The sequence below is a fragment of the Phoca vitulina genome, unplaced genomic scaffold (assembly GCF_004348235.1).
Source record: "Phoca vitulina isolate PV1807 unplaced genomic scaffold, GSC_HSeal_1.0 scaffold23, whole genome shotgun sequence".
In the NCBI taxonomy this organism is placed as follows: domain Eukaryota; kingdom Metazoa; phylum Chordata; class Mammalia; order Carnivora; family Phocidae; genus Phoca; species Phoca vitulina.
Genome location: NW_022589726.1, coordinates 15945040 through 15964762, shown reverse-complemented (window position 1 = coordinate 15964762; position 19723 = coordinate 15945040). Strand labels below are relative to the sequence as shown.

Genomic DNA, 19723 nt, shown 5'->3' with positions numbered 1-19723 from the left:
GAGCCCCATGCTGGGTGTAGAGATTACTTACACACACATACACACAAAACTTAAAAAAAAAGTAGAGGCCGCCAGTCCACTGCTCATGTTCCCAATGATCTAGACAACAATACTTAATACCTCTAACATCCTGTCATGCTTTGAATCCCTACACTTTATTCTAGCTCTGAGGCATACCCAGCCCATCTCCCTTCCTGAACTGCACAACCAACAGGGTCCTACATATTGCCTTGGCTGAAACCAGACAGTATCTCACCAGGTCACTCTTGAAAACAGAGCCCTTCTGGACTCCATTCCATAATAGACTAGCAATCATCAGCCCTTATATTTATATCCTTTACACCTAAAACTCAGTGTTCCCCCTATTTTACCCCAATGGGTCATGCCAACCTGCCAAAGCAAAGATTCAGGGTGAAACCTGGCCTCTTCATGGAGGATAAAGAGTATATAAAGATGCCTGTGTGTAAGAGAGAAGGGAATAAATAGGCTTAAAGGAATAGACTCAAATCCTTTTCCTTGTTCTCTTTTCTGAAGAATAAAGGTATTATGGCTAATTCCCTGTAATATTTGTCCCTGAAGCTCCCCTTATCTGGTCTAATCTGGCTCTAAGAACCCAAAGGAGCACCTAATAAAACACATTGTTTTCTTTTCTATTTGTTTTTTATTAACAAGCAAAATAATAATTAAAAAACAACAACAACAACAACTTTAAAGTTGGAACAGCAATGAGTCAAATTGCTGCTGAAGTTCCTGGATGTACCCAGGGTACATGCTCTCTCACTGCGAGGCAGAACCTAGGCACATGACTGTGCATTTAGGTATATATATGACCAAGAAAAGTCAGAGATGGAAACCACTGGAGAACAGAAAGCATTAAGAGCTTTTCATCAGGCAATCCCAAAGCGCTCTGCCCTTTTCCTCTTCTTTGCCTGTGAGAAAGAAGCAAGAAGAAAAAAATTAGATTGCAAGACAACAGTGGCCTGGGTTCCTGGCTGCTTTAATCCAAACTCACATGAACTATCATAAGGTCCAAGAAGGAAGGAAGACACAGGCTTACGCTTGGCAGCCAGAGATTTCATTCCTGAATCTCTCTAGTTATCCAGTTAGAGCTGGGGAGGTTTGGTGGGAAAGAAGGGGAGAAGACTGCAGGGAGTAGGGGGTGGGGGAAGTGGAGGAAGAGAATAATAGTAGATTCCTGAAGGAGAGAGGGCCACTCAGCCTTATATCGAATTAGTCTGGAAACAATGGACTCTTTTTTTTTTTTAAAGATTTTATTTATTCATTTGAGACACAGAGATACAGAGAGAGAGCATGAGCAGGGGGGGAGACAAAGGGAGAGGGAGAAGCAGGCTCCCTGCTGAGCCAGGAGCCCGACGTGGGGCTCAATCCCAGGACCCTGGAATCATGACCTGAGCCGAAGGCAGACGCTTAACCATCCGAGCCACCCAGGCGCCCCGAAACAATGGACTCTTAACAGACTGGGGAATCTTCCAGTCAGTGGGGAGATGGGAGATCTCAGAGGACAAAGGGTTGACCAATGCTATTTTTTCATGGAGAAGGTGAAGGGGGTGCCTTTCTAGGCAGTAAGGCCCAAGCAGGAGCTATTCCCTGGACCTCCAAATCCAGAGAGAGGCATATAAATCTTCAATGCCAACAGAGTAAATGGGAAGGAGGGGAGTCCTCAACATGGATCTCTTAAAGGGAGTCAGCACTGGAGAGAGGCACAAAATGAGAAGTGGGGGAGGAGAGAAAGACTTTTTGTTCTGGGAGTGACTGAAAACAGTGCGGAGTCCTTCATCTTCATTCTAACCACTGCCCCCAGCAAAGAGGGGACTTTTTTTCTCTAAGAGAGGGAGGTAGGGGAGGGGCAGAGGGAGAAAAAAGAATCTTATGCAGGCTCCACACCCAGTAGAGACCGAAGTGGGGCTCGATCTCACAACCCCGAGATCATGACCTAAGCCAAAATCAAGAGTTGGATGCATAACTGACTGGGCCACCCAGGCACCCGGGGACTTTTTTTTCCATTCCATTCACACAGGAGGTTAAATTTAGATTTAAAAAGAAAAGATGAGTGTGTATAAACCCAGCCCACTCTACCTGGATTACTGACACAATTCTTTGGAATCAAATAAATTAGTCATCTGGTTCATGTGAACTCCATCAACCTCTGAAGTTACGACTGCCTTACATGCACTGACTCTCCCAACAAAAGCTACTATTGTTGCCAACCAACAAAATCATCTGCCTTATCTTGGAGAAGCCAAATGTACTACCTTAGTAAAAACCTGGCTGGTTCAACAGTTTCCTTGGCAAAGAGGGAATAATTTTACTAGAATTAAAACAAGCCTTTAAGTTTACTTCTAGCTCATCCTGGCAAGTCAGTAAGTAAGCTGATACTTACAACAGGTAATGCTTTATTCTGAATTAGTAGCACAAAGAATACAAAGTCTTTCAAGTTTCTTCCTTACTGGAGATGTAAACTGATCAAACTGTAAAATTTTCAGGGTTTATTTACAAGACTCACTCTGATATTTATTCATAAAAAGACTTTATAAGATTTTGAGTGTGTGAGGTAACAGATTTTCAAAGGTCATCTCCAGGGCTGCCTGGCTGGCTCAGTTGGTAGAGCATGCAACTCTTGAAATCAGGGTCGTGAGTTCAAGCCCCACGCTGGGCGTGGAGCCTACTTTAAAACAAACAAAAGCCATCTCCAGAAGTAGATAGAAAGAAGTAAATTTGGATTAAAGGAAGAAAGAACACTGCAAATGCTTCAACCACCCAAGAAATTTTTAGAATTCTAAACATATTCACTATTTCAACTCTTCTTTATGTACACCACAGGTGACACTTTGGGTCTCCATTATAGATACTCTCTCTCTCTTTTTTTAAGTAATCTCTATGCCCAACATGGGGCTGGAACTCTCAACCCCAGGATCAAGAGTCACATGCTCTACCAAATGAGCCAGTGCCCCCATTATACATATACTCTTAAATCACCAAATCAATATTGTCTGTCAAAACTCTGAGTAGTCTTGCCAGTGCTCAGGGTCTCAGTTAATGTAAGTTACTCCAGAGGAAGCTGGGATATGGACAAACACAAGTCTTTTTTTTTTGTTTTTTTTTTAAGATTTCACCCATTTATTTGACAGAGAGAGAGCACAAGTAGGCAGAGCGGCAGGCAGAGGGAGAGGGAGAAGCAGGCTTCCTGCAGAGCAGGGAGCCCGACGCGGGGCTCGATCCCAGGACTCCAGGATCATGACCTGAGCCGAAGGCAGACGCTTAACCGAATGAGCCACCCAGGCGCCCCTAAACACAAGTCTTTAAAAAACAAACAAAAAAAGCCACTCTTTCATTTAAGAAACTAGTTATAAATAAAGTGGTAAGAATAAGAAGTCTCATTTGAGTCCACTGAGGTATTCCAGAGGGGAGTTAGGCACAAATATACTTGTTTCTGAGTTGGATAAGCCTTCATTAAATGATCAAATATGGCTAGCAGATAATCAGAGACACTGTTACTTACTAAATATATGACAGGCTTTGTGTCAAGCATTTTACATAGTATCATCCCTTTTTACGTAAAATAATTTCAAGTTTAAAATACCACTTCGAGGTAGGTATTTATTATCTCTACTTCCCAGATGATGAAACTGAGTCTCAGAGAACTGCCTAACTTGTAAGTAATACTAAATGGCAGTCATTTTTCAAATCCAAGCCTTTGTGATTCCAAATCTTGTGCTCCTTTCTAGGCTAAATGGCTCTAACACCGAATTAAGTATACTGATGGAATTCAGTGTGGCTACTTTATCCAGAAAACAGATATTAAGCAAAGAACAAAAAGATCTTATTATTTGGGCACTTAAGAAGTAGGCTAGGGAAATAACATTTCTTCACCCTCACTTCCTTTCAAGAAAGGGCTCTATGAAGCACTCTAGGTATATTTTACCTCTGTATCCTCTGTGGTTCCTGTTCCAGCTGAACTTGTAACAATCCCAAATCGCTCCTTCCTCTTTTTCAGTTTCTCATCATCTTCAGACTATTCAGGGACAAAGAAAAGAATTGAAACAAGCTAGCCTCCACTAATGAGATAAAAGAGAATGAAATTATAACTTTTTTTTTTAAGATTTTATTTATTTGACAGAGAGAGACACAGTGAGAGAGGGAACACAAGCAGGGGGAGCGGGAAAGGGAGAAGCAGGTTTCCTGCTGAGCAGGGAGCCCGATGTGGGGCTCAATCCCAGAACCCTGGGACCATGACCTGAGCCGAAGGCAGACGCTTAACGACTGAGCCACCCAGGTGCCCCTGAAATTATAACTTAATGGTCACAATATGCCAGCCAACCTTGTGCCAGAAACTAAGGATCACACAAACAAAATATAGACAGGAAACTGAATAAGGAAGCATACAGTATGTTGTCCCTAAGAATGACTAAAAACTGGGGCGCCTGGGTGGCTCAGTTGGTTAAGCGTCTGCCCTTGGCTCAGATCATGATCCCAGGGTCCTGGGATTGAGCCCCACGTCAGGCTCCCTGCTCAGCAGGGAGTCTGCTTCTACCCCTCCTTCCCACTTGTGCTCTCTCTGTCTCTCTCAAATAAATAAATATATATATATAAAAAAAAGAATTGGGGTGCCTGGGTGGCTCAGTCATTAGGCCATCTGCCTTCGGCTCAGGTCATGATCTCAGGGTCCTGGGATCAAGCCCTCCATCGGGCTCCCTGCTCCGCGGGAAGCCTGCATCTCCCTCTCCCACTCCCCCTGCTTGTGTTCCGTCTCTTGCTGTGTCTCTCTGTCAAATAAATAAATCTTTAAAAAAAAAAAAAGAAGAATGACTAAAAACTTAATTTTAAGTAGTACTTCAATATTCCTAAGACACATGGAGTCAAGAAAACATAAGAAATACCCATACAACAAATTTCTGCGGTGGGGAGGGGGGTGGGAGGATGGGTTAGCCTGGTGATGGGTATTGAGGAGGGCACGTTCTGCATGGAGCACTGGGTGTTATGCACAAACAATGAATCATGGAACACTATATCTAAAACTAATGATGTAATGTATGGGGATTAACATAACAATAAAAAAATTAAAAAAAAATAAATGGTTATTAGAGCAAAAAAAAAAAAAAAAAAAAATTCTGCGGAAATTCTTGTAGTTCAGAGATATGGAACACTGAGGCTTCGCTGAGTAACACCCGAGGACAAATGGTTGGTAGAAGGCACCCAAACTACTTGTTGAACACTGCTAACAAGTTCCATTTACTTGCCCAAGGGATGGAAGGGAAAGAGGCCAGAGTGGTATTTGTGAAGAATGTACAAAAGAAAGCCAAGCATTATGAATGCCCAGCAGTGTCATAGAAGGCTCTGAATAGTTTGAAATGATCGGGGGGGGGGGGGGGCGGGGAGGGACAGAGGGAAGGGAGAGAATTCTGAAGCAGACTTCCCGCTGAGTATGGAGCCCAATGCGGGGCTTGATCCCAGGACCCTGAGATCATGACCTGAGTCAAAACCAAGAGTGGGGAGGGGGGTTGGGTGGCTCAGGCGGTTAAGTGTCTGCCTTCAGCTCAGGTCGTGATCTGGGAGTCCCAGGATCCTGCCCGAGTCAGGCTCCTTGCTCAGTGGGGAGTCTGCTTCTCCCTCTACCTCTGCTCCTACCCCTGCTCCTTCTCTCTCTCGCTCACTCTCTCAAATAAATAAAGAAAATCTTAAAAAAAAAAAAAAAAATCAAGAGTTGGACACTTAACTGACTGTGCAATCCAGGTGCCCCCCAAAAAAGTATTCTTGTTTATAATAATCAGAAATTAGGGATGCCTGGGTGGCTCAGTCAGTTAAGTGTCTGCCTTCGGCTTGGGTCATGGTCCCAGGGTCCTGGGATCCAGTCCCACATCGGGCTCCCTGCTCGGCAGGGAGCCTGCTTCTCCCTCTGCCTGCCACTCCCCCTGCTTGTGCGCACTTTCTCTCTCTCTCTGACAAGTAAATAAATAAAATCTTAAAAAAAGATTAAAAAAAAAGAAATTAAAATAATTATGAATAATATTACAGTCACTAACATCTGGGTACTTACTTTGTGCCAGGTACTGTACAAAGTTCTTTACATGCAATATCTCATTTACTTTTTTTTTTTTAAGTTTATTCATTTATTTATTTATTTTATTAATCTCTACACCCAACGTGGGGCTTGAACTCATGGCCCCAAGATCAAGAGTTGCATGCTTTTCCGACTGAGCCAGCCACACTCCTCATTTACTTCTTATAATAATCTCAAACATAGTAGGCACTATGACATACAGAGTAGGTCCTACGACTAAACCCATTTCATAGATAGGAAAACAGAGACTTTCAGAAACTAAGTAACCTGCCCAAAGTCTCACAAGTAGTAAGTGGCAGAGAGCCAGGAATGGAATCCAGGACATTTTACTCAAGAATCCACTTTCCTAGCTTTACCATCTCCTCAGGTATCTCACATAACCCTTTCTTTATAGAACAGTAGCAGAATGGAATTAGTGCTTAATTCCCAAAGGAAAAAGGATCACTAGGATCCTTAGCTAAAGGTAGCTGTAAACTAGTTCAACAACTTCCATATCACTCAAATAACCTGGGTCAATGCTAGGATCCCATCCCCTTTCTACCACAACATATGCCTCCACTTTATAACTGTCTGGGATCTAGGGAAAGGACTCCAGTTTGTAATCTTGCACTAAAGATTTTCTCAACTGAATTTGTTTCTAATTTTGCCTAACTGGCTACTCCATCTGTTGAACTGTAATAAAAGAATTAGGAAGATTTCCAATGAACACAGCCCTCGTATATTTTTCCTTACCAAAGTTACTAGGAAATGTTTTCTTTAATTTGTCTACCACCATTAAGATAAAGTAAGAGATAAAAATGGAGCACTCAAAATGAGAATCTCTATAGAATATTCTAGATGAAATATCTCCATTTCACGAAGTCTCCAGGCCAAGCAGAGTGTTAGGGGTAATAAAAGGAGCATCCCATATCCTTCTTGAGGAAAGGCAGGACTAGACCATATATTGCTTAACTACTACTACATACTTTTCTTTTAATTAATTAATTAATTAATTTGACAGAGAGAGAGAGAGAGCAAGAGCAGGAACACAAGCAGGGGGAGTGGGAGAGGGAGAAGCAGGCTTCCCACAGAGCAGGGAGCCCGATGTGGGGCTCGATCCCAGGACCCTGGGACCATGACCTGAGCCAAAGGCAGACGCTCAACGACTGAGCCACCCAGGCGCCCCAACGACATACTTATTTTCATTCAGTTCAGAGGTAGGGTTATTTCAGCAAGTTCAAATCACAGAGAGGGAGATGGTACTTTCAAAACCCAGATGTTTTTTCAGCATAAACCCTGGGGCCACTCCCTTCACAAATCTCATCACAAAGCCTATGTCTATTTAGAATGTGTGGGACAGCCTTTTCTCTGGTTCTCTATTTTGCTACAACCTGAAACAGGGATTTTGACTTCCAAATTAAATTTTCTCTGCTTCCTTTTGAGCTCAAAGGTGAGGAAAGAGAGAGGGAGGAAAGAAGAGGGGGTACACTTCTCTAGCCACTAAGGCTAAGATCAGAGAGTTCTCCATGAGCTTCCCTTTTTAATCAGACCTTTGGTGTCTCTCCTGGACATCCAGGCAGAGCATCTGCTGCAAATCTACCAGGGTCTCTAGGGAAAAAAAAATACAATACAGATCCTCCCACCCCCCTACAAACAGCCTGCCCACCCCTCACCCGCAGAGACCAGTGAGGGTTTTATTTATTTTGTGCATGCCTGCCCTTCCCTCCCTACCCAGAGCCCCTCAGCTTCCCTCCTAAAGCCTCTTTCCCCCTTGCCCTGCAGGGAAAGTGCACAACAGGCCCAGTAAATCAACACAGTTCTAATGATCTCTCTCACTTGACCCTTCTAGCGTGACGGTGTCGCATGGAAACAAACGTACAATAAACTTCACTCCATCTTTAGCTCCTTGCTGACAGGTTTTGATTCATGGGATGGTGAGACCCATCTGAGGGAAATTACCTCGATCAAAACGCATCTCTCTCTGCATTCATCAGGCCAATGCTCCCTCAGGCCATGCTCAAGTGCACAAATGGGGTTGTGCATCTGCAGGCAGCACTGACCCCTCTAGCTCAGTGTCATATGCATTTGCAAACCTTTCCCTTCTTCATTTCTCCTCCACTTCCCTCCCACAACCCCTTAACCACTAACAAATCTTTTTTCTTCCCATGTATGCTCCTGTGTGGGAAGAACAGTGCTGGAATCTGAAGTGCCCTTATTTCCTATCAAGTGGAAACTCCTCAAAACATACAACCTGCATTCAAAACCAGAGGAGGAACCTGTCCTCTGACTAAACACAGGCCTTGGATGTTCAGATTGATCCATTTACTTTACTTGCCCATCTTCTCACTCAAAATTTAAATAGCAAGCCAACTAACTGACATCAATAACTTCAGCATACATAATCCTCCTATCTCCCAATAGCTGCCTTGTTTTTCTTTTTAAAAGTTCATGGATAAAAATGAGAAACAGAGTTGTGCAAAAGAGGAGAGAGCCCATATACAAAGCACAGGATGGAAAGCAGAACGTAATAAAGCCAAATACCCCCATGAGTCACTATCACTGTATTTTCCATCATGGAATAAGATAATTTAAACTGAGCTCTTCAGACAACATCTTCAACTTTTCAAATTCACTTTTCTTCTTGTTTCCCTTTCATATTTGGAAAATCCTCAGGCAACATAAAGCAAACAATGCCTGCTGGAGGAAAAGATTGAGACATTCAAGGCTGCCCCAAGATACAAATTACATGTGTGAAAGCACTGCTCAGAATACAGGGATTCATAAAGGTACTCAATAAATGGTAGCTATTATTTCTACTGCAACCTTCCTCCTTGTCTTTGAAACAAAGTGTGAAAACACCAACAAAATTTTGAAGCTAACAATGTCATTCATTCATCTTCTACATTAGAAGCAAAGTCATCAAGGGACACCTGGGTGGCTCAGTCAGTTAAGTGTCTGACTTTGGCTCAGGTCATGATCTCAGGGCCCTAGGATCAAGCCCTGCATGGGGCTCCCTGCTCAGCAGGGAGTCTGAGTGTCCCTTTCCCTCTCCCTCTGTCTCTCCCCCTGCTTGTGCTCTGTCTCTCTCTCAAATAAATAAAATCCTCTTTTTTTTTTTTAAGATTTTATTTATCTGTCAGAGAGAGAGAGAGCACAAGCAGGGGGAGGGGCAGGCAGAGGGAGAAGCAGGTTCCCCGCCGAGCAAGGAGGCCGATGCAGGACTCCATCCCAGGACCCCGAGACCACAACCTGAGCCGAAGGCAGATGCCTAACCGACTGAGCCACCCAGGCGTCCCTCAAATAAACAAAATCTTAAAAAAAGGGGGGGGGGGGGGGGGGGGGATGGGTTAGCCCGGTGACGGGTATTAAGGAGAGCACGAATTGAATGGAGGACTGGGTGTTACACGCAAACAATGAATCATGGAACACTGTATCAAAAACTAATGATGTAATGTATGGTGACATAATAAAATAAAATTTAAAAAAAAAGGAACGGATAAAGAAGATGTGATGCATATATACAAAGGAAAACTACTCAACCATCAAAAAGAATGAAATCTTGCCATCTGCAACAATGTGGATGGAACTAGAGGATATGATGCTAAGCGAAGTAAGTCAGAGAAAGACAAATACCATATGATTTCACTCATGTGGAATTTAAGAAACAAAACAGATGAACATAGGGGAAGGGAAGGAAAAATAAAATAGGATGAAAATTGAGAGGGAGGCAAACCAGAAGAGATGCTGAATTCTAGCAAACAAACTGAGGGCTGCTGGAGGGGAGGTGGGTAGGGGAAAGGGATAACTGGGTGATGGGCATTAAAGAGGGCATTTGAGGTAATGAGCACTGGGTGTTATATGCAACTGATGAATCACTAACTTCTACCTCTGAAACTAAGGAAAAAAAAAAGCAAAGTCATCAAAAGTAGGTAAGAATCTTGGGGTACCTGGCTGGCTCAGTCAGAAGAGCATGTCACTCTTGATCTCGGGGTTGTGAAATTTGAGCACCACATTGTGTGCAGCGATTACTTAAATGAATAAATAAATAAAAACTTAAAAAAAAAAGTAGGTAAGAATCAGACCCATTACCAAGACAACAAGAAAATTCCCATTAGCTGCAAGGCAAATAAGTATTTGGACTGATGAGTTAGGGTTAAAGTGTGGCAGAATAAGTAACCAGCCAACCACAGTCTATTAACCATCTTCTCCTTCTGAAACCCTAAAAAAATCTATCCTGCCAGGCTTTACTGATTTCATCAAACCTAATAATTAATGATGAAAAAAAAAAATCTAGGTAATATCCAAGGGAACGGAGCAAGGATCCAAACTCTAACTCTGCAGATCCAATCTTAGGTATTCTAAAGGCCCCAAAGGAATTGCTTTCAATGAATTAAAGACATCAGTTTCCATCAACATTTTAAGTAACACCATTAATCCATTCAAAATTAATCCATTCATCCACTAGTCATTCAAATATCCACTGAGTGTCTACCTTAGGTTAGGCACTATTCTGGCATTGGGAACAGAGAGGAATAAAACAAAGATCCTTAACCTCATGGGACTTACGAACTTAAGACTGAGTTACAATAAAGATGCATGCCATTGTTCATTATATCATTGCATTATGAGGACCCACGGGGAAATCTTCTTTCTGGTCCCCAGATGCAGAGTAATTATGCTTTTGCTGAGCAACTTGTAAGTTTTTATCTTCTCAACCCTGTGAATCACTATAAACACTTCTGTTTTCCTCTTTCTACCGACAGCTATAAAATTTGGAGCCACGGGGTGCCTGGGTGGCTCAGTCGGGTAAGTGTCTGCCTTTGGCTCGGGTCATGATCCCAGGGTCCTGGGATCGAGCCCCGCATCGGGCTCCCTGCTCAGCAGGGAGTCTGCTTCTCCCTCTCCCACTCCCCCTGCTTGTGTTCCCTCTCTGTCAAATAAATAAATAAAATCTTAAAAAAAAAAAAATCTGGAGCCAAATGTGTAGTCTGTCTCTGGCAAGCGGTTTTGAAAATATATGCTATTAGCCAGAAGTATTAAGGTGAGAGAGAAGTATTGAGGTGAGATCCAAAGACAAGGATCCAACACCAAGATCCCAAGGCAGAAACTTAAAAGATAAAGTACAGTTAGTTACAGGGTTGCTGCTGGTCCCTTAAGAACTTATTCCTCTTTAAATATAATGGGATTAATACTTCAGTACCCCAAGAAGGAAAAGGAGAGGGGAAGGAAGCACCAAGTTATTACTAGAAATTTTATTTTATTTTTTTAAAGATTTTATTTATTTGTCAGAGAGAGAGCGAGAGACAGAGAGCACAGCAGAGGGAGAAGCAGACTCCCCGCCGAGCAGGGAGCCCAATGAGGGACTCGAGATCCCAGGCTCCCGGGATCATGACCTGAGCCGAAGGCAGACGCTTAACCGACTGAGCCACCCAGGTGTCCCTATTACTAGAAATTTTAAATTAAGGACTCTTGTCAATGGTTTTCATGGCATATACACTGTAGCCAGGAATTAAGTCCCAAATGGAAGATCAGCTGCAACAACTGGCAGCCTGAACATCACAGATACTTTATAAAGTGACTGTTTCGTTCTATGGCAAATCCAAGGATAAGATCTCTACCCAAGATGGAACAGACTGCAGCTTTGTTATCTTCCAAACCCAACCTGCTTCTTCAAGATACAAATTCAAGAGAACATTTTTCAAAACTTACTAGTCTTATTCTGAATACAATAAAGAACACCACTCCAAGCTCAGTGTGCCAGGGTTATTTGCTCTGCCAAAAGGAGCACACTTTGATTTAATTAGCACTCCATGGGCTATGTACTGAAAGCATACATCTTCTTCAATTTTATTACCAGTGCCACTCTGGATCATAAAAAGAAACTAGGAGAGGGCGCCTGGGTGGCTCAGTTGGTTAAGCGACTGCCTTCGGCTCAGGTCATGATCCTGGAGTCCCGGGATCGAGTCCCACATCGGGCTCCCTGCTCAGCAGGGAGTCTGCTTCTCCCTCTGACCCTCCTCCCTCTCATGCTCTCTGTCTCTCATTCTCTCTCGCAAATAAATAAAATCTTAAAAAAAAAAAAAAAAAAAAAAAGGAAACTAGGAGAGGGGTGCCTGGCTGGCTCAGTCGGTAGAGTGTACAACTCTTGATTGATATCAGGGTTGTTAGTTTGCAACCCACAAGGGTTGTATAAAGTACTTAAAAAAATAAAATCTTAGGGGTACCTGGGTGGCTTGGTCAGTTAATTGTCTGACTCTTGATTTTGGCTCAGGATCCAGCCCCACCTTAGGCTCTGGCTTGAGATTCTCTCTTCCCCTCTTCCCTGCCCCTCCCCACCAATAAATAAATTAAAATCTTAAAAAAAAATAAAATAAAACAAAATCTTAGCAGTGCCTAGATGGCACAGTTGGTTAAGCATCTGACTCTTGGTTTCGGCTCAGGTCACAATCTCAGGGTCGTGAGATACAGCCCCACGTCGGCTCATGCTCACAGTGGTGTCTGCTTGAGATTCTATCTCCCTCTCCCCTCCCATTCGCGCTCTCTAAAATACATAAATAAATCTTTATTTTTTTTATTTTTTTAAAGATTTTATTTATTTATTTGACAGAGAGAGAGAGAGAGACAGCGAGAGAGGGAACACAAGCAGGGGGAGCGGGAGAGGGAGAAGCAGGCTCCCTGCCAAGCAGGGGGCCTGATGTGGGGCTCGATCCCAGGACCCTGGGATCACGACCTGAGCTGAAGGCAGACGCTTAATGACTTAGCCACCCAGGTGCCCCCATAAATAAATCTTAATAAAATAAAATCTTAAAAAAGGGGGAGCCTGGGTGGCTCAGTCGTTAAGCATCTGCCTTCAGCTCAGGTCATGATCCCAGGATCCTGGGATCGAGCCCCGCATCGGGCTCCCTGCTCCGTGGGAGGCCTGCTTCTCCCTCTCCCATTCCCCCTGCCTGTATTCCCTCTCTCACTGTGTCTCTCTCTGTCAAATAAATAAATAAAATCTTTAAAAAAAAAAAAATCTTAAAAAAGAAGAAGAAACTAGGAGAAACAAAACAGTGACCAAATGTAACTTAGGCTTATTTAAGGAACTATAATTCCCAAAGCAAGAGTATTTACTGAGTTTAAATATGAGGTATCTTTACTATTCTGAGAGGAGACCAAACGAATTAACCAAGCCAGACATTTTTCCTGGTCAGTGCAACAGCTCATTCACTCATCATCCCTCCTTACGCATCTGTAAGTCTAAAGAATTCAGTCTGAGATACCTTATAAGCACAAAAGAGCACTTCAGGGAAGCTCAGGTACTACTGTGAGTTGGAGCTGGCTATTCTCCTATAACTGGTTGTTTTTTGGGGGTTTTTTTGTTTGTTTTTTTAAAGATTTTATTTATTTGAGGGAGAGAGCACAAGTAGGGGGAGGAGCAGAGGGAGAGGAAGAAGCAGATTTCTCGCTGAGCAGGGAGCCCAATGCAGGACTCTATCCCAGGACTCCCAGGATCATGACCTGAGCTGAAGGCAGACGCTTAAACCGACTGACCCACCCAGGCGCCCCTGTACTTGGACCTGGGCTGAGATCAAGAGTCTATGCTTAACCAACTGAGCCACCCAGGCGCCCCCTCGTATGGCTGTCTTAATGACAGCTATTCTGCACATTCGACACTCTTCAATGTAAGAGTCTGCTACATATTTCCATTAGGACCTAAACTCTGCCACTTTATTTACCCCACTTTAACAGTTACTTTCTCAGAAGTCTTTTCCCTGGAATGATGGGAGAGAGACTGATAGTGAACTAAGATGGTCATGTTTTGCAAAAATAACAAGTAACTGTCCCCTTTTATTTTTATTTTTTTAAGATTTTATTTATTTGAGGGGGGGGAACACAAGCAAGGGGAGTGGGAGAGGGAGAAGCAGGCTTCCCGCTGAGCAGGGTGCCCTATACAGGGCTCGATCCCAGGACCCTTGGGATCATGACCTGAGCTGAAGGCAGATGCCTAATGACTGAGCCACCCAAGTGCCCCTAACTGTCCCCTTTTACAAATGAATAACCGTATGAAGATGTTAATACTACTCAGGCCAGTCTGATTTTCTAAGGGAATGTTAGGTAAGAATGAGGCAAAAAGAAAAGAATGGCGCTTTATGTCACTTATCTGACTCTCACTGCTACATGACTGATGGCAGGATGAAAAGCAGAGGCTGGGGGCTTTCAGGCGATGGTAGATTAATAATGACATGGCCTTGACTTCCCTGAGGTAAAGGTTATGAAACACTCCAGGGCAAGTGGGCTTCCAATTTCATACTCTCAGGGTGAATGACAGCAACTGATGGTTTTTCTCTCAGAAACACCGCAATGCTTAAACACACAGCTGTCACCTCCCTGCCCCAGTTTCTGAAATTCATCTGAACATGTTTATTCCTGAGCCTTTATGCCAGCCAGACCACAGAACATGAGGTGGTCCTAAAAACTAATGCACAGAGCCTAACTAAGCAAGACAAAAGTGAAGGAAGGGCTGGACTAGCAAAAGGTATGCCATTTTAGCACATAGATAGTAAAGAAACACACTCCCAACACTCCCACACACATAACAAAAAATACACCTCCCAATACAACCATCTTACCTATTCTCAAAAATTTTAACTGTGAGATCAGAATCAACTTTCTAGGGCCAGGGGGGGTGCCAGGAACTTTAAAGCTACATGAGATTTAGAGACCACCAGGAACTGTAGGTATCTCCTCCTATCTTTACAGGATTTGAAGCCCCAAAACACAATCAGCTCAGAACCAAAAACTCTTCTGAGTCACTAGCTCCCATCACTTTTTCTCTTTCTCCAAAACAAGCTCCTTCCCCCACCCCCACTCCTCTCCAACCCCAGAGGAGGTCGTCTCGGTCTTGCTCTAGCTGATTGTAGGACAAAGCAAGGCAGGTGGAGGAAATGAAGGCTTCACACTTGAGACCCCCGGAAACCAAGTTTCTATTAAAAGTCCCCACCTCCCTCCCTTAAAAGCCAGGAAGCTGCTGCTTTTAAGGATAAGCGATGCAGAGCTGGCAGAAATGTCAAGAAGTCAGTAGAGGGAAGCTAAAAACATTGAGGGGAGGTAAATGCTATCTTAACCAAATATACAGATAATGAAGGATAACAGTTACCTGAGCATTCAGAAATTAGAATGAGCACTAGGAAAGCAGATTCTTTTCACCTGTGAACTATATCTATCTATATATCTCTATCTCTATCTATCTTTTAATGTAAGCTCTATGCCCAATGTGGGGCTCAAACTCAAGACCCAAATCTCATGCTCTACTGACTGAGCCAGCCAGGCACCCCACCTGTAATATTTTAAAAGGCAGAGTTCTAGTTTCACCCCACACTAATAAATCTGATTCCCAAAAGGAAGAGCTTAGGGAGATGTATTTTAAAAAGGGTCCCCAGGTGACTCTTATGTGCAGCTATAGCTGGGAACAATTGCAACTGGCTTTGAGAAAGCACAGACCAATAAGTAAATAAATAAATAAATCTCACCAAGTCCAAGCAAAGTTGCTAGTCCACTCCAGTTTTCCTCCAAAAGGACTAGGGGCCTTCCAAAAAGTTTATGCTTCCAGGGTACCTCAGCCACAGGGACGTGAAGAGGAAAAGAGAGCTATGAAGAAATCACAGCTGGCTCTAAGGAGCATACCTGTCTTGCTTGCCTTCATAGAATTCAAGTAGAGGAACAGAGAGACTTTTTTACAAGGGAGTTCAATACAGGAAAAACATGCCAAAACAAGATCAGGGAAAACTTCAGGTATGTAGGGGAAAGACAGAGGCAACTAGGTTGAAGCACATGAAGGTTTTTTTTTTTTTTCCCCTGCAGAACTGATACGGAGTATAAGGGGAAATATCAACAAAGTAGAGAACAGATAGAACAGATAGGGTTTGTCTTAGGGCTTATGTGTTCTGCTCATTCACTTAACAGCACTAAAGAGGTCCATCACATAAGGCCTCTCTCATCTTAAAGCTCTCTTCACTTCTAGTTGCACTTCCTCAACTACCTCATACCTAAGCATGAACATGGTAGTGAAAATTCTGTAACTGCCTCCTCTACTCTATACCTCAATGAACTCCTCACCCAGTACTTTTTAAAATCCAGGCAGCAAGCACTTCAAACATAGTATCTTTCTCAGTAACACATCTTCACTGCTAGGGATTTAAAGATTCAGTATTTGATATGTATTTCAAGTGTAGAACACCCTGAAAATACATTTCTATTTCTGTCCTAAGAATCTGGTCTAGGGATGAGAAGGTAAAATGTGGTTAAAATACTATTTAAAAAATGTGAGGAAAGAGTAACAAAGAAAAGGGAGGGGATGAAAGGAGTTAACATTTTCTAGATCTTAACAAGACACCTCAGATTTTATTAAAAACAGCCTTTCGCAGTGCCTGGCTGGCTCAGTCAGTATAGCATATGACATATGACTCTTGATCTCAGGATTATAAATTTGAGCCCCAGGTTGGGGGTAGAGATTACTTAAAAAATAAACAAAACAAAACAAAACAGGGTCTTTGCTAGTTTGCAAACATTACCACCAAATGTCCCCCTATAAAATATCTCCAATCTGATGACCTGCCTCATCCCCATTCCTATCTCTAAAATACTATAGGATTTTATCTGACCTCCTCTGGCTATCAGGCATGAAAAGCAACTTTGCTATTAATAATGAATATGTAAGAAAACGAACTGTCATGTAATTATTAAATTTTACTTGAAAAAACTTCACTTAAATCAAACCTATATATATTTTCTTTTTTTTTTAAGATTTTATTTATTTATTTGAGACAGAGAGAGAGAGAGAGAACACGTGCATACACAAGCAGGGAGGAGGGTCAGAGGGAGAAGCAGACTCCTCGCTGAGCAGGGAGCCTGATACGGGGCTCGGTCCCGTCCTGGGATCACGACCTGAGCCAAAGGCAGACACTCAACCAACTGAGCCACCCAGGCACCCCATGAACCTATATATATTTTCAAAAATAAAATGTTACTTCTCCTTATCAATGTCAGCCCAAAGAAGACTATTAGCCAAGTATTAGCCTCTCAAGTATTAAAATACATTTTAAACATCCTTATATTGCTACAGCTCTCAGACCATGAAAAGAGCCTTTGAACACCAAAATTTCTTACCTGCCCCGCCCAAAAACTATCAATATACACACATACCAAAAAACAAAAAAACAAAAAAACCCCAAAAAAACCCAAACCAAAACAAAAAAACACCCATACTTTTTTCTCCCATACAGATTCTGAAGGATGGATAGACTTGGATTCAGAAAGTGAGCTCACATTTCACCACATGCAGGGAGAGTATCTGAGAGTAATCAGACAGATATTAGATATTGCTATGCTTAGAAAAGCCAGGCCAGTTACTGGGTTGCCCCCAAATTAGACATAGGTACTGGTCACTCCCAAATTAGACATACAACTAGATATACAATCAGATATAATATATTTACAAGTAAATTTCTAAAATTATTTATCTTATGTACCATGAGTGGGGGTAACTTTTTTTTTTTTTAATTTTTAAAAACTGACACTCAGAGAATGATCCCATCTCAAGAACTTGGCTGGCAAAAACAACGAAATGTGTTTAAAAGTAAAACAGACTCATTCCCCTCCTTTTCCAGGCTGTATTTACTCTTGGGGAAAAGACTACAAGGGGACCACAGAGAGGCATAAAACTTGTTTTTTATCAAAGTCATCAGTTCTGACATGTCAGAAGAAGGAATGCAAAGACATAAGTGGGGGGTAGGATATCGAGCAGAGGAGACAGAAAAGAGAGTGCATTTTTTTTCTTACTACAAACTTTCTTACCTCTAGTTCTTTGGATTCAAACTTGATGTAGAAAATCATGTAAAAAAGTAAAATGAAAAGGTCCAAGATCTTTAGTGTTTTCAACCATGCACCCTAGGCAAGGATAACCCTCTACCAGAAACTTCTCAAAGACCCAACTTATAGTAAACAGGGCAAAACACCAGCCATAAATCCTGACAAAGCATCAAAATATTCATCTTGCTTCCACAAATTTTTAAAGCTTTTCCTCTTAAAGTGTTCAATTTATATTCCGAACATTTCCTATCCAATTTTTTCCTTATATAGAGCTAGTAAAAACTGTGTTTAAGGGTTAGAATACAGAGTGGGAGGGTAGAAGAAGAAATTGAGCAAAGAAAAACCTGACTCCTATTTCTCAAGTTAAAATTAGAATACATTTTCAAGAGCCCTGGGCAGGACAGAGAAAAATTCCATTCTGCCTCTTTGCTCTTCCAAATTCCTATAGCCAAGTGGCTCAACAGCAGTTGAATGGCACACATAATGACATCATTGATTGGAACTATAATAGAAGGGAGTGAGAAGAGCGGGTGGTGGGGGGGAGTGGGAAGGGAGGGAGGTGAAGATGTATTTGTGTTACAGACAAAAGACAAGTTCTGTTCCTCAGCAGGGACAAATGAAGAACCAGATGAGGGGATAAACTGAGGTCAGAGAGTTTTCCCTATTGTTTCCTCTTTAAACAGCTCCTTTACCACTCCCTCAAGGTTTGTTCCAATGGGTGGGTGGAAAAACAGCAGTTTTTATCTTAGAGGAGAGAAGGCAGAAAAAAAGGCCAAATACTAATTTTCAAATTATTATAAATTAGAAGATTTAAAGGACTGGTTAAATTTTAGCTGAGCCCCAAAATGCTGCAAGAAATGCTGTAACCTATGTGGGTTTGGATCTTAGCTCTTCCTGAAATTCATCCTGACAGTCACTCTCAACTGCTATCTCTATCTACTACACACACACACACACACACACACACATCCCATTCTTATTGTCTTTTCTTATTTGTTAATATAAGTTAAAAGAATATAATTTTTCAAGTGGAAGAAGCATTTTTGGGAAAAACAAACTAGGATGAGGGGTAGGGGTATTCCCCCAAAACTCTTGCTCAATGAAATACTCAATGAAATGTCTAAAAAGACCTACACTGGAGTTTTTCCCACCTACAATCCTACTATCTGCATTTCTCTTGGTCTCATGGGGCCCCATGAGAAAGGGGAATAGAAAGTTAAGTGGTGTACTTGGCCTAGGTACTGCTACTTGAGTATATGTTGGATGGAAAAGAACCCAAAACCACTTAGCAGGCTACTTCTCCAACTTACTTGGGATCTAAATCTTCTACCACTACCCCTTTAAAAAATATTCTACCAAACTCCTCACCATAGTTTATGGTTCTGCAGTACTTTCTTATAGTACCATGTTGGCAATGTCCTATGCATGGCCCCACAGTTCTTCCTTTGGAAAAGGTTTATATACACATACCTAAACTCTAACAATTATAGTCCCTCTGAGAAAGCTGGTGACCAACTTCTAAATCCATAGTGTGAACTTCCTTCTCTCCACATCCCTCTATACCAAAACCCACTGTTGAAGGGGAAGAACAAACATGTCTTCATTTATTTCAGATGGTGGAAGGGAATATAGATAGAATCAAATATGCCTTTCAGAAGAGTGAATGGAGACCAGCCCACTATCAGTTAGCAACAGTGAAATCTGGATGCTAGGAGACACTGGTGCTCTCCTGTGCTTAGAACTGACTCTTTGTCACACCTTCTTTGATATCTCAACAGATTTCAGTGACAGGAGCCTCAAAAACAAGGGAAGTAC

General features: G+C 42.3%; 1 protein-coding gene across 2 annotated transcripts in view; it reads right to left on the bottom strand.

Annotated features, from left to right (window-relative positions):
* Positions 1–82: 82 nt before the first annotated feature.
* The window catches only part of SARNP (SAP domain containing ribonucleoprotein), a 45913-nt gene continuing 26272 nt past the window's right edge, over positions 83–19723 (bottom strand). The window contains exons 10-11 of one of the 2 annotated variants that reach the window (XM_032420611.1): positions 3944–4033; positions 87–929 (exon numbers count right to left, since the gene is read on the bottom strand). In XM_032420611.1, the coding sequence (XP_032276502.1) occupies positions 888–929; positions 3944–4033 (132 nt within the window). In that variant the 3' untranslated portion in view covers positions 87–887. Of the gene's footprint in view, positions 930–3943; positions 4034–19723 lie in introns of both variants that reach the window. The other variant, XM_032420612.1, reaches the window with a different exon arrangement.